The sequence below is a fragment of the Juglans microcarpa x Juglans regia genome, chromosome 4S (assembly GCF_004785595.1).
Source record: "Juglans microcarpa x Juglans regia isolate MS1-56 chromosome 4S, Jm3101_v1.0, whole genome shotgun sequence".
Classification (NCBI taxonomy): Eukaryota; Viridiplantae; Streptophyta; class Magnoliopsida; order Fagales; family Juglandaceae; genus Juglans; species Juglans microcarpa x Juglans regia.
The window spans coordinates 17,762,670-17,790,667 of NC_054601.1; the positions used below are offsets into that span (position 1 = coordinate 17,762,670).

The 27,998-nt window shown below is 37.2% G+C and overlaps 1 protein-coding gene across 4 annotated transcripts; it reads right to left on the reverse strand.

The window, feature by feature from the left end:
• Positions 1-587: 587 nt before the first annotated feature.
• LOC121262575 (transcription factor IIIB 60 kDa subunit-like) lies at positions 588-27,993 on the reverse strand. Of its 4 annotated transcripts, none has more exons than XM_041165100.1 (22): positions 27,875-27,993; positions 27,724-27,788; positions 21,740-21,803; positions 19,255-19,352; positions 19,050-19,131; positions 17,666-17,741; positions 16,751-16,836; positions 16,592-16,677; positions 14,846-14,908; positions 14,553-14,665; positions 8,340-8,419; positions 8,185-8,271; positions 5,639-5,719; positions 4,625-4,774; positions 4,387-4,542; positions 4,012-4,075; positions 3,780-3,901; positions 3,019-3,099; positions 2,774-2,899; positions 2,048-2,128; positions 1,673-1,726; positions 588-1,127 (listed from the first exon to the last, which is right to left on the reverse strand). In XM_041165100.1, exons 4-22 carry the CDS (start codon positions 19,314-19,316, stop codon positions 882-884), a joined length of 1,896 nt encoding a protein of 631 aa, XP_041021034.1. In that variant the 5' UTR covers positions 19,317-19,352; positions 21,740-21,803; positions 27,724-27,788; positions 27,875-27,993; the 3' UTR covers positions 588-881. The 4 variants fall into 4 exon arrangements, with proteins under 4 accessions (XP_041021034.1, XP_041021032.1, XP_041021036.1 ...); XM_041165098.1 differs by lacking the exons at positions 27,724-27,788; positions 27,875-27,993 and adding exons at positions 22,074-22,195; positions 22,301-22,415; XM_041165102.1 differs by lacking the exons at positions 27,724-27,788; positions 27,875-27,993 and adding an exon at positions 22,074-22,420 and having other exon boundaries at positions 16,592-16,668.
• Positions 27,994-27,998: the final 5 nt, after the last annotated feature.

Below are 27,998 nucleotides of genomic sequence, written 5' to 3' on the forward strand. Positions count from 1 at the left end.
ACACGTAAGCGTGTGTGAATAAAAATTGTAAGTATAAATAGCTTTTTATTTTTTATTTTTTTATTTTTAACTATGATACCACTTTTAGGATTATGAATGGCCAATCCACCTAAGAGCAAAAGACATCATCTTTTTTGACATTTGACCTTGTACCCTCTAAACCTATTTCAAAGAAATTGAAGGAAGCGTTATAACTCCACAGTAGTACAGAACAACAATCCCACCTTATTATCCTGTATGCAACACTTTCTTTTCTTTTCTTTTTTCATAAAATAAAAAATAAAAAAAATATCCATAGTCGAATCCTTGAATGATCAAGACTGCTGATAATATATTCTGCCAAAACTCCATAATGGTACAGAACAACAATCCCATCTTGTAACTTGATTTCTGTTTTAAAACTCTTTTTTGTCTCAGTTAAAACTGCTGATAGATAATATTACTCCTAGGGTGACAAGTCATCAATTCTTATTCCATCCTTTTGCATTAAGTGATTAAACTAATGGTGCTTGATGGTTGAGAAGGTATAATCTAAGCATACACATTTCATTTGTGGAGCTTAGCTATGTATCCAACTGATCAATGAAGACAAACATCTCTATCTTGTTTGTAATGTTCTGAACAAGTTACCGTTCTTAAAGAGTAATGATACATACACGACATTTCTGCAACTATACTTTTAAATTGAGGATACTTCTATAAAATCTCGTATAACTATTCTACAACTTATTTTATTAAAATACTCTCAACGTAATGACCCATGCCTTAGAAAGGGAAAACTAGAAGAATCTTTAATTTAATTTATGTTTCCTTCCTAATTCCGTACCCTCTGATGTTGTGAAATCAAATCAGCCTTTGATGAGTTGCAATATCCCATTGCATCAATATTCCTCTTCACCATTATCGTAGTTATAACCATAAACATCCTCTTCATTTTCGAAGTCCACATGCAATTCATTGCCATATGTTCCGTTGACATCTTCCTGTTCCAAGTTTCCATACCCTTGTCCCAGTTCATCATAATTGTCTGTGATATCCCCGTCATGCTCTTTCACACCATTACTTTGCCCTTTGGCATTGCCATCATCATTTGATGCTTTGAGTTTTTTATTCGAATCAGAAGATGGCTGCCAGAAATAAATAAAGATATAATAAGTACAAACAGTGAAAAGATTTAAGAATGAAACAAAAAAATCTTCAAATTCACATCTTAAACAATCCCCCCTCGCACCCGACACTAATGATTCCAGCAGCTGGGATTGATTCTGCTCTTGTAAATTGTATCTTTTGTTTATAAAAAAAATTAAAATGGAGAGAAATCCTTGTGCTCTTACAGTTTTCCTATGTTATAAACATAAGAAGACTACCATTACGAATGGAATGTATCCATACACCTGCATGCACACACGACAACTACAAAATATATATTTGTGATTTGTTTGTAACTACCAACGACTGATATTCAGATTTTGTTTTTGGATTATTCAGTTATTGTGAACTGGTGGATACAATACATGAATTGTAAGAGTAAGTGGTAATGTATATCATACCCTCTCCAAAAGTTTGTTTTATTGCTACAGCCAGGTTCAAGAAGGAATTATGTGTGCATGAGGATATATATCACATCCCAATTTAGACTTTTTACCATAAAAATAAAAGAAAATAAGCATACCTTTTCCGCAAAGAGTGTCTCCAATACATCGTAGTTGATTTTCGAACTGAGTCTCTATTAACATGAACAATGAGTGCAATCAGAACAGAGGCATTACCACGAGTAATTAAAAAAAAAAAAAAAACTAACTAAAGTAATAACCATAAAAGAGTTTATGTCCGAAAACAAGACCACTACTGAAATGAATATTAAAGAAGAAAATATGGTGCCAAATCAAGCTAAGTGGAAACAATAGCCATAGATGAATCAGTAAAGATAGAACTCTGATTAATTCGATTGAGTTGACTACCATGTGATCAAAATACCACAGGCTCCATAGCTATTTTACATATTGAGTACTCAGTTGCTTCCAGCACTGATCTTTACATGACTTACCTTCTTGATCAGCATTTGATGAGCTGCTTCTGCAGCAGTTTGAGCAGGATTGGCATTCATATCTTGTTTTCGTTTCCGCTCCTATTTTATAGGAAACCAAACATGTTAAGGTACCGTTAGAATATAAAGAATTTGTAATAAGAATTACAAGACAAACAAAACTATTATTTCAACACAATCATAAATAAATAGAGAGGATATACAAATGAAGTGCAGGCAGTTGATAGGAGAGTACATGCTAAAAGACTATTTAGGCAGAAACATTCATTTTGTGTTTAACTGACAAGCAGATGTTTGAAGGAATCTTAACAACGGTATAAGCCGCTGTCAAGAGAAACTGCACAGGGTCAAGCTCTTTTCATTTTTTAGTTGGAAAAAAAGTGCAGTGTTTAGAATCAGTGGATCACATATGCCAGGGCCCTGCCTGCAGGATCAACACAAGGTAGTGCCCTATCTAAACTTGACAAAGAAGCAAATAGAAGTATTTAGTCCAGAATATTGGCTACAAATTAGCCAAAACTTGTAACAGACATTATTTGATCTCATTCATTGTGTTTGATATGAAAACTTCACCTAACTTCAGTCACATAATGCATGAAATTCACATGTAAAATTCTAACAAAATCAACCACACTTCAAGATGTCTTTTCACTGATATGAGCGATCAAAATTGAGGAGTTCTATGAATTGAAAATGTGGTGCAACATATGACATGCAAAAGAGCACCTTTCTTGACTTTGCAACAGCTGCCGCAGCTGCTGCAGCCAGTTCATGTGCAGCTCGCAATTCACCAGAAGAGTTCTGAAAGCTGGCCTGACTTTCCATCTTAGCAGCAGCAGCTGCTGCTTGTTCCTGGAAACCATAGAGACAACAGTAAATTTTATAATCAAGCAAGATCAACATATAGTGTCAGAATATTTATGATTTGTTTTCATCAAAAAGTATATTCAAAGTGGCAATGAATCTTTAACCTGAAGATACTCTTTGTTCATTTCCTCCCAGATAATCTTCTTAAAACGCATCTCCTCCTCATTGTTGAGGTAGCCACTCACCTAGCAATACATACATTAACACATTCCTACCATAAGTAAATATTACCATGCATAATTTTATGGGTAAAAGAAAACGCAACATCACCGACACAATGACTTTGGTTACTCGTCAAAAGAATTTTTTTTTGACTGGTGCCCATCTAAAAGATTTTCAGACCTTGAGAGTTAATCCCTCACTGTTCAGACTCACGAGAAAATAGAATTCCTGACAAGAGATATTATTGTTATCCCACAGTTCAAACTAACCAAAATTAAAATTCCTGACAAGTGATATTATTATTGATGGGATGTTTTGTATTTATACCATATCTTGGACATTCTTATATTTAATAGTATATACATATTTTATAGCTATAAAATTCAGAATTCATAATACTTCTAGTTGTAATTCTTATTAGACTTTATGTCATCTTGTTTTCTTTCACCACTCTATATAGGTACTCCTCTTGTATCACCTTGTGTTCTTGGGTTGCACCCCTTTGTGATGATATTGTCGACCCAAAGCTTCCTCATAAAGAATAAAGATACTCATATGACAACTGAAAGTACATAAAGGGCATATATTGTTCCACTCTTGCACCTAGTTGAAAATCTTTGTGCGGCATGTACACAACCCTCATAAGAAAAACATAATCTACAATGAGGTACAAATCTATAGGTAAATACAATAAGCTCCATACCTCAACATCATCAATATCAGAAAGGCCATCTGATTCATCATCACTGACCAAACTTGTATCCATGGATTTCTGGCATGCATCAGAAACACCATCTATTTCAATCTGATCTTCAATGGCAGCAGCTGAGATTGAATATTACTCGATATAAATTGCTTGCAGGTGTGTTGAACAAAAGTACAGGACTATGATCAACTTTTAACTTCTGTTAAAAGTATTTTCATGTAACACTTACAATTACTATCATTCTCTCTCAAATCCAATTGTTCATTCTTGGTTGCCTTTTGGCTTCTTTCAAGCTAGAAAATAAATCAGATAAAAGAAGCAAAAATTAAGTTATTAATAATAATTGGAATTTAGGCATAAATGTTGATAAATTCTGAGAATCAGTAATATGCTAGAAGACAGACATGGAATAGATCCAAACTAGTACTCCAAATTGTTTATTTTCAGTCTAGATGGGGGAATATAAAACATGAGCCTTCACCCTCCATTTCTTTCTAATACATAAATTACCTATTGACTTCAAACTCGTTAACATAAACATAAAAAACAAATAATACAATAAAGAAGTTAGAAATGGCAAGATAGGACCAACCATTTCAGTTACCTGTTCAATGTTTTCTGACCCTAGCCAAGGCTTTAAGAAAACACTTGATTCGTCCCCCTGCTTATTAGCAGATTCCATGGCTATTCTCTCCCTTTCAGCCCGCTGAAATGCAGGAGGTTCTGACCCACCATGCAGTCCCCCAGAAAGTTCAACAAACTACAACAACAAACAAGCATGAACATGAAGAAGCAAAGCTTGATGAAGAGCATGGATAGATGAAAAAAGAGAGAGGAGTTACATCTTCGTAACAACTTCTGCAAAGTCCATGGGCAAAATGAGGTTTCCCACTATTTTTATGCTCACACAGCACTTCCCCAGACTTGAGGGACCTATCCTCTGATAGCTCGCATGCCTTAACCTCTGAAGCATTCTTAATCAACTCCTCAACCTACTAGAAAGCAATATACAAATAAAACTTTCAACCTCATACTATAGCAGAATCAAGTTCCTGCAAGCACAACATTTTATCTAAACAATGATGTTGGCTAACAACTTGTAAAAACTAACAAGCTGAACAATGGTGCATTATCATCAAGAATACACTCCGGCAACTGTAACAAGTACGCAGCATTTACAACCGGTAGAGACAAACTTCTCAGAATTAAGTTTACATGTTAAAAAATGTAACTAATAATTCGCTGTTAAGGTCAATGAAAGGCCAATGCTAATGGCATGTCTTTTCATGACTTCCTTGTATTGCTAAACTAGCACGCATAGGCGAAGCTCTTGTATATGTCCCATATACTTAGGCTTTTGTCTATTTCATGATCAATAAAATTGTTTTCATCGAACAATAAAAATGAAAGGCTAATGTTTTGATGTAGGAAAGCAGCACCAGAGAGCTTCTATGACGTTTTCTTGAAAGATTTGACGGGCTGAAGGTTAAAGAAAATGTGAAGGATCAGGCTTATAATTTAAAAGATTTATTTAGTCTTGAAGGTTGAATCTTAATGGCTGTTATTCTGCTTACTAGAAATTGAAGAAATAGAAAAGGCCAAATAAAGGCAATGCCCAAACTTCCTCCTCCAGCCATTTCTGGTAAGCAGAATAAAAGGCATTGAAACCCATTAAGATTGACAAATACACACTAACTTGAGGTTACAATTGACAAAATCTTCTTATGACTTTGCATATCATGACACGTTATAGCATGTCTCAAAAGTAATCACTGAAGAAAGTAACAAATATAAAAAATTTTAAAATGTGTTCAATAAAGCGTGATGCATCATGTTCTAATAGGAGTGAGACTTACCGTTAAGCTCCCTGAATCTGTATTCTCAAATTCCATCAATCGTTTTGTTAGCGTTACCTCACAAATATGTACAATTTTTACCTATTCAAAAGAGCATGAGAAGAGATTATCAAAAGTGGATCATGCTTGAAGAAACTTTTTGAGACAGATTATTGACCACGTCTATTAAAGAAAGGTGGAAGAGGCTTGAATCATGATGTAATTCAATATATATATATATATATTTTTTTTTTTATAGATAAGAGAGTTATATTAAGACAAGAAAATAGGCATAACCCAAGTAAGGAAATATAAAAATGCAGAAACTTAGTTACAAGTCAGGAACTCGTAACATCTCAATGGAAGGCCCAAACCACATGGCCTATACTCTAAAAGGACTAGTCAATGATACAATTGGAGCTCCATTAGAACACTATAAAGAGCAAGAACTTCTCCTTCCCAAGCAATGTGAGATCCCATATGCCACCTACCCTTACACATCATATGGGGGGTATCACAGAACTAGAGAGATGATGTAATTCAACAATTCATCATAATCAACTTATTTGATGATAGCAATTTATAAATTCCTTGTAACTTTAAGAAAAGAAAGATACAAACACAAAAAACAGTTTGCTAAAATTACACAATATTGAAGCAACATTGTTAAACATAATGCCTCTAAAACTAAAGATAACATGAGAACACATGAACAACAAATCGTTGGGTAATGTGGCCGAAGTTAGAGAACAAATTTGCAATATAACAGCATAGGGGAATAGTTTAGGATTCTTTGACACAAGAGCAAGACAAATTGGGGTCAGGAATGCCTATCCCCAAAAAATGTAGATGTAGGGACAAGGTTGAATCTTAGTTGACTGATTGTATGTCCTTGCACACGGAAGATTTAGGCCATGTTTGTGAAATAAAAAAACATCTCAAATTTTTTTATTACAAAAAAAAATCTCAAATCTGAGATTTTTTCATCATTTAAGATGTTTTCACTCCCAAACATAAAACATACACAACAATCTCTATCACAACTTTTTATAGTTCTCCTTCAACATTTCTTCACTGCATAGTGCTTCCCTTAAGTATACACGCCTAAATGAGAGAAAATTATTGTTATAAGTGTCTAAAAGAAGTTTAAAAAAAAGTGAAAGTCCTCAAGCAAATGATATGCAAATTACTACATAGGAAATGTGTTAGACAAATCAATGGGGAGTGGGCATACATAAAAAGACCCAAGCTAGAAATCTAGAGACTAGATTTTGAAAAATGCAGAATGATTACACATAACACTGAGAACAACTTTACATGATTCAACCTTTGACTCACACATGAAATGACAATAACAATGATAATGAGAATGCCATTTTATTTTTATTCCTACATTATTATCATCCTCATCAGCATCATCATAATTATTATAAGTAATGATTATAACAATAATAAAATCTCAGTAAGATGAAAAACACAATGCAAAAACAACTACCTCACCCTTATGTACGCAAGGCCCTCACATCTTTTCTCTTTTGGCTGATAAAACGCCAACCATAGATTATAAAAGAATTAAAATTTTATAAGACCCTCAACTCGACTCAAGTAACATTTACTTATCCTTTTTTAAACCACCAGTGGAATCGCCTACATGTAGCCTTTTGTACAACGTTATCTTATCATTATTAAATCTCTTATCCTTCCTCTATCTTTCTTTTTTTTTTTCTTTTTTTTTTTCTATCGGTAAATACGAATTTTATTAAAGAAAGGCGAAGCCAAGTACACAGGACACATACACTCTTATCCTTCCTCTATCACTTCTCTAGACTCCATAATCATATATTTCTACATCTACCAATGTCATTTTAGGCCCTCACGTTCCATCTTTTCATTCCAACTTGAATTAAATCATCCTTATTAGCATGTTAATCATTATCCTTTACACATGTCGAAACCCTGTTTAAGCAACTCCCCCCTCATCTTTTCTCTAACAGCAATCATCTCACATTTAAACATATGACTCCATTACTGAATTCCAACATACTCATCTTAAATAATTTCCCGTTCAAGAAGAAATAATAAAATAAAATATAACCATGAATACCATGGAATATTAGGCAGGTAAAAAATACCCTTATTAAGACCCTACAAAACATAACTGTTGGCTACAAAAGGATCAAACTCCCACGATTTAGATCTAAAACATCTGTGCGTTGATTTGGACTCTTTTAGGCTTCTAGGATTGTAGAACATGATTTCAGATCTATGTTGGAATTTTCAAGAAATCATTCTTTCATTCACTCTCTATATACTTTTTTTTTTATAGATAATCATAGAGATTTTATTAATAGAAAAAGGCAAAGCCCAGATACACAGGTAGTATACATGAGTACTCCCTATATACTTTTTTCTTCTCAACAATCTGCTTGGTACTGGAAAAAGTTCAGAGTAAAGGTACACTAACTAATGGATCAATGCATCAACTTTTTATGTAACCAATCCTAGATGTTTATCGTCCAATGCATCAATTTGCACACAACAGAGAATTCCAAGTAAGCTGGACTTACAATGTCAGACTTTGAAAATCTGTACCCATGTGATAGGGCAGATATATATAATGCTGCACCACACAGCCCACTAGGTTTTCTGCCTGTCTGTGAATGATATAAGATCCCAGTAAGTTTCACAGTCATCAAACATAGAAAAATATAAGTGCTTTTACCTGAATCCAATCTCTTTTCATGCTTGCTATAATGTGTAATGCAGTTCCACAGACCTTCATGTTCCTTTCCTTTAATAATTCTGCAAAAAAATAAAAATTGCTTCTTCAAAATAGTTGGCAAATATGTTTTGTTTACATTTGAAACAAATATAAAGGTCATACCACTTTCAATGAATCTGCTAGCTCTAATCCCTAATAGTGTATCTAATGAACTATGAGTTGTATCATATAACTCCTCCAATTACATATCCTTGTTCTACATTCATTCTAATATACCATGTCTATCGCCTAATAAACAAAAGTAATGTCTTCTTCAAAGTTTTCAGATGTACCCATTATAAATATCCATTATAAATATTTATCTCTTCTTTTTTGTCTTCATTTCTTTTCTTTATCTTAGCTGATTACGAAAACATGTAGTCTTACACTGCTTCTACATTCTCAGGATCTTTTGACATACAAAACTATAAATTTTAAGGATTGAGTTTGTTCCAAGGATAAAAGCAAAAAACAGATGCACCCAAAAGATGCAACAGGCTTTCTTCAGGAAGTAGGTTTTAAAGCATAAAATAATCAAATACGGGATTGAAGTTACCAAGTATACTATATCCTCATTTCTTACTGGAATGAGAGTCAAAGACTCTGCAGTTCCTCTTTTTTATCCTGTATCCTCTAGAACCACACTTAGGTCTGCTAATCTAATGCCAAACAATTACGCAAGTTAAAAGGACGAAGGCCACAAACACTGGAAAATTTCAAAATCAGAGATGAGGGGAAAAATAAATGTAAAGGGATATGCCAAAACAAGTTGAACGGAGAGAGAAAACCCTAAGGTACCCAATCCCCGCCGTCACCCTCCACCCAAAACCTAAGGCACCCCACAACTGCCACAGACAAGATCAACGAGCTCCAGTGACACCGTTGAGGGCAGTCCAGAGTCAGTCCTCCCTTCGGCGACCTAGAGTGTTTCTCTGGGGCTACATCGACGAGATTCTCAGTGACAAGGAGATCTCTCGTAGGCGACATCGACCGTCAAACTTGTGCCTTCGCCACCACCACAGACAAGACCGACGGGCTCTAACGACTCCTCTGAGGGCACTCCGGCATTGGTCCTCCCTCCGACGACTGGGATTTTCCACTCCTTTGGTTCGTTGACACAAATCTGGGGTAGTTCTATAACTCTTTTCTCATATAACATCTCAGATCTGCATTTCATTCCCGTATAACATCTTCTCTCCTTGAGATGACGAAGTGAGATGATCCTGGGATTTGGGATCGGAGGATGACGACGCATGACATGGATTCATCTCAGATGGATGGTAAGAGGTGGTTCAAGGTGGAATAAAAAAGCTTTCATTTTTACGAAAGTGGGGAGGAAATAGTTTTCACATCTTTGAAAGGAGTAAAAGGATGGCTAAGTTCATGTGTCTATGTGAGACGATAGCTTCATGGGTAGCTACGGGGATAGAGGATTGTTTAGAACTCACCTGTCATGAGGGATTCTTTAGGGAGCTAAGGATGGGTAATGGAGTTCTCATCATTCAACATCATATTAACGCAAGGGGTAGTTTTCTGCAACTCTCAAATTTTCAGAATGGGAGGAAAGGTTTGTTGGTGATCCCGGAAGGTGCAAATGGCATTAGATGGAAAGGTTTTCTGCATTCCATTTGAAGCATCACTGGGTCCAAAGCCGTTGTTTTGAAGCAAGCAAATAGAAGGGAGTTTGTTGATGGAAAGACAATGGGAAGAGCTCCCTCAGTCAAAGGTGCCTTGTACGCCTCGGTGTTGAGGTCACTAGCAGGTAGTCTGGCAGAGAATAGATCCATGGCGGAAGGAAAGGGTAAGACACTTGTAAGAGACAAAAGCTGTTAGGTGACATTGGGAGAAGTGGAAAGTAAGCACCATGTGTTGCAAGGTGGAATGGTTGCCTCTGTCGGGTGTTTGAGGGTGGGAGAAGTGAAGGGGGTCTTGTGGGCTGTCAGAGCTCAATTGACGGGAGTTATGGAATATGTGAGAGATCTTATGATTAAAGTGGATAAGGGGCTAAACCTAGTCACGGATTTGGGTGGTGGATCGAAAACCAACGGGGGGGGGGGGGGGGGGGGGGGGGGTAGATCCTACGGGTTTGAAGGCCTCAAGTGCACCGGCACAGGGCATCTCAAGTTGGTACATTTTTCCAGGGTTCACTTTTAGTTGTAGATGAGGGTCCTTCCAAGGTTTTGAGTACTTTGGAAGAAGCAGACGAGACTCTTTCAGAAGATGAAAATGGGATAACAGAAAGTAGTGCTTCCCCTACTTGTTCTATGCCTCCTGAGGGAGGAGTAGGGTCTGTAAAAGTGGCACCAAACAAATTGTCGGGGGATGGAGCACCTACAAGCAATGTCCTCGTTGATGGAACGACGGCACCTATGCCGAAATGTAACATACGGGTCCAAATTTAGGGCTTAAAATTAGTATTATTGTTTTATTTTATTTTTTTATCATTATTTTAGGAAATATGCTAACAGATAAATTAAAATAGTGATTCTTTCCCTATCAAAATCTTCGTATAGTCATCCATTAGGTTCCTAGTTTGAAACTAACTCCAACTCAACTCTTCAAAATCCTTTCAAAATCTATATCCTTGTATGAATAAATTCCTAAAGTCTAGACAACTTCAAACTATAGCCAATCTCCTGAAGACTTGCGTTATTCCTTCCCATTGTCAATAAGAACCCCACAGGACCCTCAAAAATAAACACAAGAAACATTATACACACTAGCCGAACGTAAATAGCCTTTGCAAATCGAGAAAACCACTCTCACAGCCAACCGAGACACTCACCTTGCTGGAATCCACCACAGAGGATGTCGGAGCACTACCCCGGCTGCCCAAAAATCGCCGACCAGCCCAACCCCGTTAAACCCACTCCTTTCCGATAAGTCCCCGACGGGATCTCTCTCTCTTCCCGTGATTTTCAGTTCCCGGCATAACTCTCTCACTCTCTCTCTTGCGTCGCACCACTGCCAGAGGACCTAGTCGCGTCACCGGTCACTTCCAACCACTCCAGAGCCGCCATCGCCTCAGCCTCCTTCCCTCGGTGAGTCCCCTGTTATCGCATGACTCCCTCCCATATTTAGGAGCTCTCTGTGTCTTGGCCTTGTGCCTTCCAAAGAAAGCTTCTACCTCTTAATCTGGAAATGGGCCCTTGGGCCTTAAGCCCATTCGGCCGAATGCCTCCTTATTTTTTGAGTGGGCTGAATCAATGTGGGCCTGATGTTTATTTTGGGCTCGTTGTATTTCACAGGAAAACCCTTATATTTGCCTTACAATGGTCTAGGTCTTATTCCAGTGAAAGTTAGCCAAAAACCTTATATTTATCGGAAAATATTTAAGGGCTTTAGTATATATTACTAAGTATTGAATTATGATTATTAAACTTCCTTTATAAATTTAGTTTCAGCAGTGTATCTAGCAGATTTCTATTAAACACAATTATACGACTAAATTATTTAGTCATGATTAATTATATATTACAAGCATTCATTAATTTTGCAAGGAAACAAGATAACTACTATGTTAAATTCTAATTTTGTATTTAATCACGTAAAGAACCACGGCACATTTATCTAGAAAATTAGCAACATCGAGTACCTCGTATAGGTAACACGCTACAAGTTGAAAATCAGGAAGCAGCGTTAAGAGGTAAATAGTATGATCATATAAATGCATGCGTACTGTGAATATTATTGTTATGTATGAAAATATGATGTACTTATGATGGTTATCTACGTTACGCTAAGAGACAAGTCAAGGTTAGATTCTTTTCACGATCTTTGATGAAATATGAGATTATGCTTGAATAAACGAATTTGTTGTTTTATGGATTGAATGTTACTAAAATCACATGGAAGCCATGAGATGTTCATGTAGTAATTTAAGTCAAGTATGCCATGTAATAGAATAGCCAGATTATGTATGCCATGCTCATGTAGTACTTAGATTATGTACGCCATGTTCATGTAGTACTTAGATCATATATGCCATATTCATGTAGTACTTGGATCATGTATGCCATGTTCACGTGGTACTTAAATCATGTATGCCATGAAATGTAATAAAATGTTCAGATCATGTCATGTCATGTCATGTTATGCTATGCCATGTACAAGAAAATGCCATGTTACACTATGCCATGTACAAGAATATGTCATGTTACGTTATGTCATGAACAAGAATATGCCATGTTAGAAAAGTTCATGAAACCTAATAAATTCTCATGCATTAAGAAAGATAAGAAGTTTTAAGACAGTGCCACGGACTCAAGCGTGGTTAACCACAAGTTAAGTGAAACATGGACTCAAACGTGTTTCACTCCATATAATACGAGTTAAGTGAAACACGGACTCAAACGTGTTTCACTCCATGTTATGACAAGTTATGCAAGTTAGGTGAAACATGGACTCAAGCGTGTTTCACTCCATGTTATGCAAGTTAAGTGAAATATGGACTCAAGTGTGTTTCACTCCATGTTATGACAAGTTATGCAAGTTAGGTGAAACACAGACTCAAGCGTGTTTCACTTCATGTTAAGAGACGATATGCAAGTTAAGTGAATCATGGACTCAAGCCTGTTTCACTCCATGTTAAGACAAGATAAACAAGTTATTATGCATTCACGTCACATGTTTGCCATGATTATGTATGATTCCGCTCATGTTAATGATGAATTGATATGCTATGTGAATCTATAACAATATATGTATGTATGTAAAGTTTTTCAAAAAGTTAGGTTACGTGTATGATTGTGAATATGTGATGTTGTATGCATGTTGTGAAGAGTCTTCAGAAAATAAGTCTATGCTAGGCTAAATTATATTTTACGGTATGATGTGCTACTTACTGAGCATTCGACTCATTTTTGTTTGTCTTCCTGTTTTCTTCTATGTCTAATTCTCACAGATGGTGATTATGATGATGCATAGCTAGATGGCTAGGAGTAGATCTAGTACAAAGACTTAAGAAGAAATAAGTGATATTCACACAAGCATTAGATTTCTTTTATGTCATTCGTAGGATTAGTTTATGCACTTTTACTTTACGTTCAGTTTTTGAAACAATTATGTTCAATTCAGTTTTCGGCCTCGTTTGTTTTCACAGATGAGATAAGATTAGATGAGTTGGGATAAAAGTTGAAAGTTGAATAAAATATTGTTAGAATATACTTGTTTAATATTATTTTTGTTTTGACATTTGAAAAAGTTGAATTGTTTATTTTATATTATATGAGAATTTGGGAAAGTTGTAATGATTATATGAGATAAGATGAGTTGAGAAGTTTCCTGTAAACAAATGAGGCCTTAATATTTTGATACTTTTCAATAAATGAGGTATTTCAGGATATGAATCCCTTTACCGGGTATTATGTTATGTATGCTTCGTAATATTCCTAACCTACGGGAAGGAGTGTAACACGAAATTATGGTGACAACAGCAATGGACGACAACAATATAGCTGTTGAGGAGGTTCGAGATTTGAACGCAGGACATGGCGGGGAGGAAATTATGGGTTTGTCGTTGGTGTCTTTTGAGGAGGAATGTCTAGGGTCGGAAGTGCAATTGGGAACTGTGTCTGGGGATAATGTTGTTCCCCTGGTTTCTCTTCCTTTGAAAAACAATATAGCGGGTTCACCATAGGATTGGGTTCTGCATAAGGTTAACGAGATTCTGCATATTGTAGCGCTTTCATATGGAGGATGTGAAGACCAATTTAAAGCACTACTCACTGCGATTGAGGCGGGCCACTCGCTTGAAACCAAATCAAGTTCTAAGAAAAGTAGGAAGTTAAAGCATCTTTCTTGGGCAATCAACTATGACACTAAGGGAGGTAGCTCAAGTCAAGGGAATACTAAAGGGAGGGCATTATGAAGACGTCCTCGTAAAGGGAGTTTAGGGTGGAGTATTAGTCTTACGGGAAACAAGGGGTTGGGGCTGGGGAGGTGTGTTCTATTCCAATTCGGACTTGGTGTATTCCATTGTATTCAGGCTTGGGGTCATTAGGAGCTCTCTAGTATGGGCTAGGTGTTTTCTTGTACACATCCAGTGTACTTGGTTATTCTTATTGATATGTATAATATTTTTACTTATAAAAAAAAATAAATGTAAAGGAAACAAGAGATGGAAATACAATTTTCTTGGAATGTGACTATCAACAGGGAATAGTAGGTTCTTACTTTCTGCAAATCGAGGAATATAAAGTGAAGGATCAACAGGTTTTACAATAGTAGGATGCTCTCCAAGGCTTAGAAGTTGGCAAAGCTGCAAAAATACAGCGCCTAGCACATAACTGCAGAATTGTTTTGAAAAAACAAAAGCTGAGGTTACCGATAAAAAAAACAAATGCTGCAGTAAATAGTACAAGTCAAAAGACATGAATTCAAGATTGTATAATCAATAACTATTTAATCTTAATATTGACTGCACATAAAAAATCAAAAAGTTGATACTAAAGTAGGTTCTCTCTTACACATTTATCCCTAGAAACTCTGAAAAATCAATAAGAAGAAATGGCTTTGGATCTCTAGCTACACTGCAAAAAACATAAAAAGTTAGCATTATTTACTGAGTCCCTATTCATGAAATGTAACACATGATACAATCGTTTTTACATGCAAATCAAAGCACCAACTACTGTCATCCAAAAGAAATAAAAGCTATGAAACAATTGATAGGTAAATTTAAAAGCATACATTTAATTCAATGGTATTCGCAGGTACATACACTGTTTATCAAGTTGAGTAAATGGTAGCAACGTGAATTTTGGTAACTATTGAGCTCATAATTCATAACAATGTTTTTTTTTTTTTCTTTTTCTTCTCTCTTTCTTCTTTTTTTTTTTTCCTTGCCTTGGGGGACGGGTTGCTCAATTTGCCACTGTAGTCAATGGGCATTAAGTTTTCACATTGATTAGGCTATAATCTAGATAATAGACCAAATGGAAAATTACAGCATTTACTTAATATCATGGATTCGCTTTTACCGTTTCAGTTTCTGGAAAATACCAAAAAACATTTCTCAATGCCTCTACTGCAATATTTCTTGCCTGGTCGAATAACAGATCACAATGTCTTGAAGTTTGCAGTTTCAGCTTGAATGGGATAATCATATCTTTAAAAATGCTGAGCATTCATTGAACAATAAAACACCTGTCTTTAATAATGTTGAGCAATCATATTATTAAATGACTTTTTAGGCTGTTCTGGTGCTCATCATTTTTGTTGATCTTATTGATCTTAATTATAAATTGTAACACAATGATCAATGATGTCTACCCCCAGCGAACTTTTTCTGTTTTTTCAATATGTTTGATGCTTGGAAAAAATTATTTCAAAAAGCATGTTTGAGAAGCCACAGATTCATTTCATTTGACTATATCGCAGAAAGACTTTTAGTGAAAAGATTAAAAAAAACAGCGTAAATAAATTTTGGAAACTAACTCTGATTTGGTTCCTGCTATATGGCCCAACAAGGGCAAAGATGATTTACCCAAATAATTTCCCATAATTCCACTTAAACCCAATCACAATAAACTACAGGAAAGATGCATGTGTGCACAAGCACAAAATAAAATGATAATGCCAACTTCTTACAATGAGAGCATGACAAGAAGTTGGGGCATTTAAGTTCACATCAAAGTTTTTAGATAAAAGCACAACAAAGGAACGAAGACTTGGTGCAAATATTTCATATATTCTGATCACTAAATATATCAATCACCTCCATATGTTAGGCAAGATAACTCATGTTTAAAAAGGAGGTATCCTTCAAACGATTTAGCTCATAAAATAGAGGCCACTGATTTGAATCTCCTCCTTTCCCCTCCTTTCTGCCCTTAGGGCCTCTCATCCAAAAGTAAAAGTAAAACACCCTCATTGGCCAGATAAATAGAACTCAAGCAGTGTACTTTGTTTCGTAGGATTATTTACATTCAATACTGCATTTGTTAATTCATTCCTTCCGATCCAAGTTCTTAAATGTCAATTAAATGTTCCAAGATTCTTGACAGCCCACCTTTGTCTCGGTAGAGTCTTTCAATGGGCATGTTTTAGTCCTCTTTCCACATTGTTGTGTAAGACCCTTTGAGTCGTTCATGACTATAATGTCGGGGCCGTCTAATTTTAAATATATATAAAGACAAAATAATGTAGAACCTAGTTTTGCATGGCCTAACCATAATTTCACAATTTAAGGAATTACATATAGAGTCACTTACCGACATGCAATATAAAGGCACGCAGCAGCAACTTGCTCTGTTCTACGCCCCCTAGTAAAATTCCGTTCAACTGCTATCTGCAAAAACTTACACCCAAATTAAATGTTTGACAAATAATATTCCATTGAATATGCCATAGCAACCGAAAAAATTACATACCTGATAAAATGAACAGGCGGGATTAATTATAGAGTCGCCACCACTTATATTAAAGGCTGTAACCATACGATCAATCTCATCTCTCCCTGCCATATAATAAAAAAAAATATGTTTGATTAGAGATGAACTATCTCGTGAGCCAGAAAATATAGGCGTTGCTGGACAGTAACAGAAATATCAAAATAAATGAGATTTATATGCATATAACACATGCGTCATCATATTACAAAAATCCCTAGGAATATCATGCATGGTAAACCCATACAATGTTTCCTCAAAGGCTCTCTCTATAGAAATCATTATATCCACTAAACTGTTAATGTATACCAAAAGAATATTGACATGCGGCTGAATTGTAACAATCCAAGGAAAAACCAAACCACTTATGGGCCTATTCTCCAAAAAGACTAATCAAGATTATGATCGGAGCTCCTTGAAATCATTAGGGCAAGAACCTATCTATCTTTCCCAAGCAATGTCTATTTACCACCCTCTTATACTAAACATGGGCTATTGCAAGTATAATCTAAACATTGCTTAAATAAAACTTCAAGAACCAAATTCCCAGAGTTTGAGAGTGAAAATTGTATTTTTTACACTAAAAACATCATAAACCAAAAGTGCAAAGGTTATGAACTATAGTATTTACTTCCAGAAAATAGCTTGATACTAGCGTCACACATGGCTTACCAGTCCAAGCTCAGTTGCCTCAAGCTTTGAATTTTATATAGGATATTGTACAAAATGCACTATAAGTTTAAGCACACAACGACTTATCAAAAAAAAGTTTATGCACACAACAATATTTCTTTTACAACAATGTTGACACTCTGAAATTGAAACTGAAGCTCACACTATGATAAACTAAAACAAGAAAGATGTAGAAGTAAACATTTACAAGTCATAATAAGAAACCTTTATCTATGGTCCTCCTAAATGATTCTGAATAACCACTTTGAATGGATCTTACATAGGAACCTGCCACTCGACTCTGCAGATAAAGATTTCCAGGACAAAAAAATAAATATGGAATAAAAACCAAAATGCAAGTACAACATACTTTCAATTGATCGTAAGCGTTTAAAAAATAATGCAACTCTAATTTATAAACTCCAACACACAAGTGATCTATATTTCACTAAAATATGGTATAAAAATCAAAAGTCAAGCAGAATATACATTACGATTCCTCGAGTTACTCATGTCTAGTATTAAATATGGACAATGCTAGGGTGTACACCAAATGTGTACCCCAAATATGCACACTAGTGCAAATGAGTGTTTTTGTTTTTCTTTAAGTATTCTTTAAACAACCTTAACCATTAAGAAATATACATATATATATATATAAATTCACTAATAGTCATTTCCTTAACCACTAAGAAAAAAATAATAATAAAAAAATATATATGAGTAGGCACATTTGGTGGGCATATTTGGGAGTCATACTATCATTTTCCTTTATATATATATATATATATATATATATATATAAATGAATAGATAATAAATTACTGAAAGAAATTCCTCTTTTTTTTTTTTATAGGGAAAGCAATTCCTCTATAATTTGATGGTATTGTAATTTATGCACATTTTCAGCATACAAAATCAATATGAGAACTTAAATAGTTCTCGGGAAGGAGGTCAGAAAAAATTGAAACAATAGAAATATAATTAAAAATGTTAAATGCAAATATACGTAACAATGGAAAATGAACATCAACTGTTTTCTAACAAAAATAGCCCAAAATTTCCGAAATCCATGCTCCAATGAGATCAGGTCCATGAAGAAACTACAAAATCATTTTGATTATGAAGGGCTCAACTCAAACAAAATATGACTATCCCAATCAGTGAAAATTCAAAGCTCTCAACATTTTATTAAAAAAGAATTGCTACATTAGAGCATCTGGCGCAGAAGGGCCTTATTCAGGGACCATCCTCCTTACCATTTCCAAATCTTAAATTTATGCAACGAATTACTCATGATTTTAAAGCACCAGCAACTCTATTAGTTGGTCCAAATATATGCCAATAGGTGATATTTCTAACATGCTATGGTAGTACTGAAATAATATAAAACTAAACTGTCGCAGCTACTCATCAAAAAGTACCTATGCAACTATAAATTGTCCTAACAAACAAAACCTGCCCAAAAGCAAGTGCACAAAAATATAGAAACAATATCAGACTCAATACAAACTATGTATCTATATTGCTAACTCCTTGAAATGTGACACCTCATCTCATCAACTCATTGAGTTTGGATAAGAACATTAACAAGAAAACAATGGCATACCTCTCCTCCTGCACCCTTGACAAAAGTAGGTTCTTCGGTGAACACATCTTGATGGAGAACCTTTCCACAGACCTCACAACATCTAGGGAAGGGAAAAAAAGACGCATGTAGCAGTAACACACACAACCATTGTCAAAATGCAATGCAAAAACACATTAAAATTAAAGCAATGAATAAGTGGAGAATAGTGAGATAAATTACTTACACACAGCCATTGTCGTAATGTACAGTAGGCTTGTGCCTAGCACAGCTAGTAATAAAAACCATAATTCATGCAAGTACTAAGTACCAACTGTAGCCAATCTGATTGAAAATAAGAGTTCAGACGTCAAAAAACACAAAAAAAAAAAAAAAAAAGTAATAAGAATAAATAGAAGCACCAAAAGCAATGACAGATTTTCACTGTAGAATCTCAAAACTTTTGTTTTATAAGAAAATGACCGTATTAATAAGAATAGGTGTAGTCCAAGTACACAAGATGGTATATAAAAAGTAACACCTATCTAGGAGGAAGAAATGGAAACAAAAAAAATCATGAAAATCAAGGGCATTGAAGTCAACAGCTTTGAAATCAAGGGAAAAACAAAGTTCTAACAAAAAATAATCTAAGCTCCCCTAATGAGCGCTCCTTGTTCTCAAACGTAGCTCTTGCCAAACGCACCACAGAATACAAATAAGTATCATCTTCCACATAGTTGTAATTTGTGGAATACCGCTTAGATTTGTCCAACTGGCCAAAAGCACAACCACTGTAGTAGGTATCACCCAGGGGCTCTAACCGCCTAGAATTTCAAAACAAAAGAATTCATTCTCTCAATAAATCCGAAGCAAAAACCCACAGAGAAATAAAGTACACAAAAAGTTGAATAAATTATCGTCAGCATGTAAAATTTGAAATTACCAAGAAACAAACTAGAATAGACAAGCTGATAATGTAAGGAGAAGAGGTACAAAGAGAGCCAATGGTAACACAGGCAAATGGATAGGGCAATTAGAAATAAATTTCCTCCAAAACGGTGGTTGGGTTTGAGGGAATTGATGTTGTGATAATGTAGAACTCAATAGAAAAAAATGAGAATGACAAAAATCGAGAAGGAAAGAAGAAGGCGAAAAAATGGAAGAGATAATGTATCAAAGGCCGGATTCTGGGACGAGAGAGACTGAGATGATAATGATGAACAAGATAAGAGACACCAAAATACATGATTTTTTTAAATTGTCCCAAACATACTTGTATAACCTCCGCTTCTCGAGGAGCTGGAGTAGTGCGAGATGAAGCAGCTACATACGATCCTCGGCCAAACTTCAAAAGAAGCAATATGTGGAGCTTAGCAAGCAAATCACACGTGTGAATGAGCATAATTTAATCGCTATATAAGAAGCCAAGAGAGAATGAGTAGGGAATTTATTTAGAATTTTTTATTTTAAGAAAAAAAACAGAAAAACTGAGAAGGCTTGTAGGCAGGACATAAACGCCGATTCAAAGATGAAAAAAAAACCGAAGTTCAAATAAAGAGGACAAATAAGAAGCAAACATACACGATCCTGGAGGCTCTAGAAAATAGAAACGGTGGCAGATATGCCGGCGAATGGCGGTTTGGGCCACCTGCACGAGAGATGTTAGAGACAAAGAAGGGAAACGAGGGGAAGAGAAGGGACGAAGGGGATGGAAGCAATAGTCATTGGTCAAGAGGCGTTTCTTATTAAAAAATAAGATGTTATCTTAAGTCAAGATTCATTCCCTTTTTGCTTCTTGTCAATTTGAGTTTTTCTATACATAAACCAGTCAATTAATACACCACTATATAAGTATTTTTCTAACGTTGCAGCCAGCTTCTCCAAAATTGCAGCCACATACACAGTTAGGCCTCTCTCTCTCTCTCTCTCTCTCTCTCTCTCTCTCTCTCTCTCACTCTCATTGTGAGGAGCGGTTGAAGGCTGGGTTTTGTGAGCGTTACTGTCTTGCCCGAGCCTGTTGTCCCCCGACGACAACCCAAGGGATGTCACTCAGTTTTATGCACTCCCGAGTAACCAAACGAGCTCCACCGGGATAATGCCCTAGCTCGGCTTAGGGTCGCGAAATGCACACACCCACAAAAAGCCCTTGAATACAAAAATCCAACAATTTTACAGAGATCAATTTCCACGCATAAGTCCCAATTCAATAGTAAGAAATTCAGCAAACAATTATAGATATGAAACAGGCCAATGATAAACATTCAACAAATAATTACATGATGAAAACAGGGCACGTGGGGAAATTTTCCAGCAAGCATTCACATGCTGTAATTCAGTGCAAGGGAGGGGATTTACAGGACACATTCACAAGCTGTAAGCCCGTGCAATAGTGGGAAATTCCAACTCCCCATTGGGACTAAACGACAGTGTGATTGAGGGAAAATTCCCCTCTTATGAAATAACAACAATGGAATTTAATATATACAAAACACCACAGCACTCACACAACAAAATAAACACTTCACATGGCATGTCACAAAACTACATTGTTCATCCCAACACTTCACACAACCACATCACAACTACACATATGTCCCATCACTTCACAAAACACACGGCCACATCACAAACTGCACAATATTCCATCACTTCACACAGCACACGGTCACACAGAACACAATTTCACAATTCCATCAACAATCATTTTCAAGGTTAGTCCGAGAGTCACTTACCTCCGTGCGGTGGTTGATTGGATTGGAGAGCAAGATGCCGCTGTCAAGGGATGATCGAGGTGCTCTGTGACAACCAAAAGAGAAGTTAGATCCAAGTTGAAATGATGAGGGACACATGGAGGAAAGACCGGACAGAGAGAGAGAGAGTGAAAATGAGAGGAACATAGAGTGAGGCACGGAGGCGTCGGGACAGGGGTCTGCGCTCATGAGGAGAGAACGGAGAGAGAGACAGAGGGGTGGCGGAGACAGAGAGGGGTAAAAGGAAGAGAACGTGAGAGAGAGAGAGACAGAGAGAGAGAGAGAGAGACCGACGGAAGAAGAGAGAGGGGCTTACCTGCGGCGAATGGTGGCCGGAACGAGAAGGAGCAGCGTGGCGCGGTGGAGCAGAGAGCAACAAGAAGGTAGAGGGCGACAAGAGAGGAGGGAAATCGGAGGGAGAGTGTGTAAAGAAACTTTCTACGAAAGAATACAAGAGAGCACAGAATATTACTGGAATGGAAAACTGCTCATACTCATTCAATACGGATAAAGGATTGTTAAAGGCAACCCTAAGTTCCTAACCTCCGAATGCAAACCCAGAAATTCAGTACAACTCAAGGTGAGATTCCCTTGTTCCGTTCTTCCTCAGATACGCAGCACGCCCCCACGTTCCCCTTCAGTAACAGACTCTAGACTTGCTAACATCACCTAATGCTAAAATAACAGTAGTTAAAAAACGCACCGCTTGATGTCGACAACACGTTGCGTCTGACCTACTAAAGGCGACAGACCCATAATAAAAAATGACATTACTTTATTTATTATTTAAAAACGACAATTATAGCAGATTTAAGTATCGTTTGGATTTGAAGATGAATTGAGATGAGTTGAGATAGGTTGTGAATAGTAGTGAGATTTGTGAGTTAAAATTGCTGAATAGTAGTGAGATGAGTTGAGATGAATTGGGATGGATTGTGAATACAAACCGAGCCTAATGAAACGCTTCGATCACCCTGGCCCAAACGTTGCACTCCATTGAACCCTACAACGGCGTCGTTCAAAGATCTAAGCCTATTCTTCCACTTCACTTTATAAACTGTCTTCCCATATTACTTCTCACTTCAGTTTTGCCTTCTCTCCCCCAATTTCAACTTAGGGTTCTCAACAAATCTCTCTTCCTTTACAGCACCTTGCCCACAAGGTGCTAAAATCATTGCTGAAGTTTTCACAGGATCTCCCATGTGTTTTCTTCGCCAGTGGCACCTGTCCATTTCACCAAAACTTCTGTCACCGCCTTGTCCCCATGACGTTTCATATGCCAATCAACAATAGACTCCAGCTCCGATTGTATCTCACCATGTGCATCCATTGGAGGGAGAGTTGCTAAGGGCTGAATCTGAGCTCCCACCTTTTGCTAAGGCATGAGACATGGAAGGTGGGATGGATTTATGATGTCGTCGGCAACCTGAGGCGATAGGCCACCTCACCTATCCTCTGCATGCTCCACTTGGAAGGGACCATAATAGCATTGGGGTGGGGGTGGGGGGGCGCGCAGCTTCAAATTCCGGCGACTAACTATGGATCTTTGGTGGTATGGCTGTAGCCGCAGGTACACCCAGTCACTGACGTCAATTTTTCTCTCTGATCTGTGCTTATCAGCCTATACTTTCATTTTGTTTCTAGCTGCTTCCAAATTCTCCTTAATGTTTTGATGATCTGAACCCTAGTTTTTAATGTTTGGTCCACTGAATTGTTTGATGATGTTCCTGGGACATAGGATAAGAGTCGGGGTGGGGGTAGCCATACAAGGCTTCAAATGGGGTCAACTTAGTTGCCGTGTGATATGAGGTGTTGTACCACAATTATGCAAAGGGTAGCCATTGTGCCCATCTTTGAGGTTTCAGTCCTGCATAACATCTTAGGTAGCCCTCCACGCATTTGTTTAAGATCTCTATTTGTCCATCTAATTGGGGATGGTAAGTAGAGCTGTGATTGAGAGTAGACCCCTGTAATAAGAAAAAAACCTTCCAAAAGGAGCTCACAAAGATAGGGTCCCTGTTAGTGACAATAGTTCATGGAAGTCCATGTAATTTGAAAACATGATTCCAAAATAAATTGGCCACCACAGAGGCTGTATAAGGATGAGATAGAGTTATGAAGTGGCCAAATTTTTTAAACTTGTAAATCACCACTAGGATAACATTTTGACCATGAGACAAAGGTAGCCCCTCTATTAAATACATATAGATGTTGGTCCAGGCTTTCTGAGGTGTTGGCAGGGGTTGCAATAGCCCTGCTTGTGGAGTTGTCTCATATTTCACTGCTTGGCATGTGTCACATTCCCGGATGAGCCTCTTTATGTCTTCCTTCATTCTCTTCCAATAAAAGTCTCTCTTAGCCCTTTGATATGTCTTTAAATAGCCAGAGTAGCCCCCAAAGGAGTGATTGTGAATAAAATACATCACCTTACTCTTAAATGAAGATCACAATTCTACCCTTCTTCAATATTAACCCTTGTTGTACTTGATACCCCCTTGGTAGTGATATGTTATTCTGCAACTTCTCAAGGATTTCCTTCATTTCAGCAGACTTCTCATAGCTCTCCTTTAGTTCAACGACCCATTTAGGATTAGGGAAAGAGATCATAGCTAGGGAATCCTCAACCAACTCCTCTTCCTCCCATTTTCTTGACAAAGCATCAGCAACTAGATTTTCCTTACCCATATTGTAAGTAATTACAAAATCATACCCTAGTAGTTTACTTACCCACCTTTGTTGAGCCATTGTTCCAACCCTTTGTTCCAGCAAAAATTTCAAGGTCTACTAGTGTGTCTTCACCACAAAGGACTACCCTAAAAGATAAGGCCTCCATTTCCTATTACCAAGGCCAGAAGTTCCTTCTCATAAGTAGAGAGAAGAGGGGTCTTCCCCTTAAGTGCCTTGCTCATATAAGCAAGGGGCTATCCCGACTGCATCAATACTGCTCTCATTCCCCTTCCACTAGCATCACATTCAATGAAAAATGGTTTAGAAAAATCTGGTAAACTAAGGACTGGAGTCTAGGTAATTGCTGATTTCAACTCAATAAAAGCCCTCATTGCTTCCTCATTCCATACAAATGAATTTTTCTTAAGCAAATTTGTGAGTGGAACGGCAATGGTCCCATAATATTTTATGAACTTACGATAATATCTCGTCAATCCCAAAAAACCTCTTAGGGGTTTCACATTCACCGGTGTTGGCCAATCAAGCATTGTAGCCACTTTGTTGGGGTCTGCCATTACCCCACCTGCATTTATGCCATGCCCCCAAATAATCAATCTCAGACACTCCAAACTTACATTTCGATAACTTCGCATATAGCTAATTTTTAGCAAAACTTCCAGCATCTTTCCCAAATGCTCTACGTGCTTTGCCCAGCCTTTACTGTATACTAGTATGTCATCACAAAATACCAGTACAAATTTCCTCAAATATGGCCGAAACACATGGTTCATCAACCCTTGAAAGGTTGAAGGGGTGTTAGTCAACTCAAAGGGCATCACCAAAAACTCATAGTGTCCTTCCTGAGTCCAAAACCACATCCTTCGGAACTACTCTTATTTGGTGGTATCCGGACCTTAGGTCCAATTTTGAGAAAACCACGACCCATAGAGCTCATCTAATAACTCATCAATAACCAGAATAGAGAATTTATCTTTCACTGTCTCTTGGTTTAATTCCCTATAATCCACGCACATACGCCAACTTCCTTTCGCTTTATGGACTAACAATACAGGTGAAGAAAAAGGGCTGGTGTTAGGGCTCACTACCCCTGTTTCTAACAACTCAACTACAATTTTTTCGATTTTTGCCTTTTGATAGTGGGGATAATGATATGGCCTAGCATTTACAGGCTAAGTACCTTCCTTGAGTGTAATCTTATGGTCTTGTACCCGTGCAGGATGTAACCCTTTTGGCACTCTTCAAAGACCCCTTTAGACTTAGATAGGATTTTTTGCACATCCCCTCCCCACTCAGTTTGTTCCTCCCCCTGCTTCTCCACCACAATTTGCAGAAACAGTGTCTTTCCCCTATTGACAAAAGTAATCATAAACTTATTACTTCCCTCAATCGAGAGTTCTCTTAAACTAAATCCCAACAATTCTACCCTCTTTCCCCCATACAAAAATTTCCCCCAATGGGTAATATATAGAAGGAAGGTTCAAATCGAGTCCTTATATCTTCATTTTGACTGTGTTGTAGTAACCCATACTTCTGATAATCTGGCCATTTGCAACTTCAACGGCAATTTTCTAAGACTCATCAATCAGCAAGCTATTGTTCTTGGCAATATGGGTCTAAAAATTGTGTGTGCTTCCCGAATCGACCAAAATCACCACCTGCTCATTCCCCACCTTGCCAACTAATCTCATAGTTCCAGAGTTTGGTGTATCTGTAATTGCATTAAGGGAAATCTAAGGTTCCACACAGTTAAACACTGGTACTGTTTTCCCTTTCCCTTCAGAGTCATCAATGTCTTTTTGAGCTTGTAAAAGATAAATTCTAGGAGTTTTACACATGTGAGTTTGGTTCCACTTTTCCTCACAATGATAACAAAGACACTTTCTATGTTTCTCATCCATTGTCACTGATGGAACTTTTTTAGTATAGGAATTGAATTTATGGTTTTTAGTATTCCCTTCTCCCACATGGCTCGCTACATTAGAAAATGTACCTCCAGACCTAGTGCCCTTTTTCGTGTGTAATTTCAAGGATTTCTTAGTGCTAGTCAAATACTCCTCTTGAATCCGACCTAAACCAAAAGCAGCATTTAAGTTAATGGGGTTAAACATCCGAATTGGTAACTTGATTTCATCCTGTTCCGAGAGTCCCCGTAGTCTGTTGGAGAGTGCCTCGAATTGAGCCTTGTAACTTGCTATTGTTGATGTTTGCTTAAGATGAGTGAGTGTCTCCATGGAATCATCATAAGACGTTGGTTCGAACCAAATCAACATAGCTCAAGTAAGGATCTCCCAATTGTGAAACTGGCCTGTGTGTAAAGCATCTTGGTACCACACAAGAGCATTTCCTTCTATGTGATAGGAGGCCATTAACAAACGTTGTTGGGGATTTGTTTGGTGGAATTCAAAAAATTGAGAAGCCTTGAATATCCATCTCGAGGGGTTCTCCCCATCTAAATGAGGAAAGTCTAAACGAATCCCTCTCTGAGTAAGGCCCCTTTGATGATTCTGATCTGTCATTTGTGACATAGGTCTCTGTTACCCATTTCTTACAGGTTAGCCACCAACATGCAAACCATAGCAGTGAGCTGCTCCATTTTTTCCTCCAGCGCATCCACCTGTTTCTGAAGACCTTCTTGTTTCTGTCTATCACGAGTACCCTCCGTCATAGAGGATTGTCGGCTCTAAGATACTAGTTGTAAATAAACTTTCTATGAAGGAATACAAGAGAGCACATAATATTACTGGAATGGAAAACTGCTTATGCTCATTCAATATGGATAAAGGATTGTTCAAGGCAACCCTAACCTCTAAATGCAAACCCAAAAATTTAGTACAATTCAAGACGAGATTCCCTTGTTACATTCTTCCACATATACGCAGTATGCTCCCCACGTTCCCATTCAGTAACAGACTCTATACTTGCTAACATCACTTACACAGACCCAATGCTAAAATAACAATAGTAAAAAAATGCAACGTTTGATGTCAACAACACGTTGTGTATGACCTACTAAAAACGACAGACCCATAATAAAAAACGACATTGCTTAATGTATTATTTAAAAATGACAATACTAAACAGACTTTCATCGTTTCTCCCTAGCCAAAACGCTGCACTCCATTGAGCTCTACAACGATGTCGTTCCGAGATCTGAACTTATTCTTCCACTTCACTTCATAAACTGTCTTCCCAAATTAATTCTTACTTTAGTTTTGTCTTCTCTCCCCCAATTTCAACTTAGGGTTCTCAACAGAGTGAGACAGAGATATGAGACTTACAGGCCGATGGTGTACAATGGCGTGCTCGTGGTGCAGGGCTTGGTCGACGGCAGCACCCAGTGAGGCTGCGATACAGCGGGGAGATGTGTGAGAGAGAAAGAGAGAGCGAGAGAATGACAGAGAGAAAAAAGAGATGGAGGAGAGAAGTTACCAGTGGCTTCGTGCAATGTCATGAGCTGCGGTGGGGCAAGGCTTGGGCTGCGACGATGAGCGGCAGACGGTACCAAACAGAGGGAGAGAAGAGAGCCGTTTGGGGGTGGGGATTGGATGAACGT

Excerpts from the sequence above, each read along its gene's own strand:
- LOC121262575 (XM_041165100.1), bottom strand. The coding sequence starts at position 19,316 with ATGGTTTTTATTACTAGCTGTGCTAGGCACAAGCCTACTGTACATTAC. Across the intron at positions 14,909-16,591 it reads TGCCTTTATATTGCATGTCG|TGTAGCTAGAGATCCAAAGC; the intron begins GTAAGTGACTCT and ends TGTTTTTTGCAG. Across the intron at positions 1,727-2,047 it reads ATCAAATGCTGATCAAGAAG|AGACTCAGTTCGAAAATCAA; the intron begins GTAAGTCATGTA and ends TCATGTTAATAG.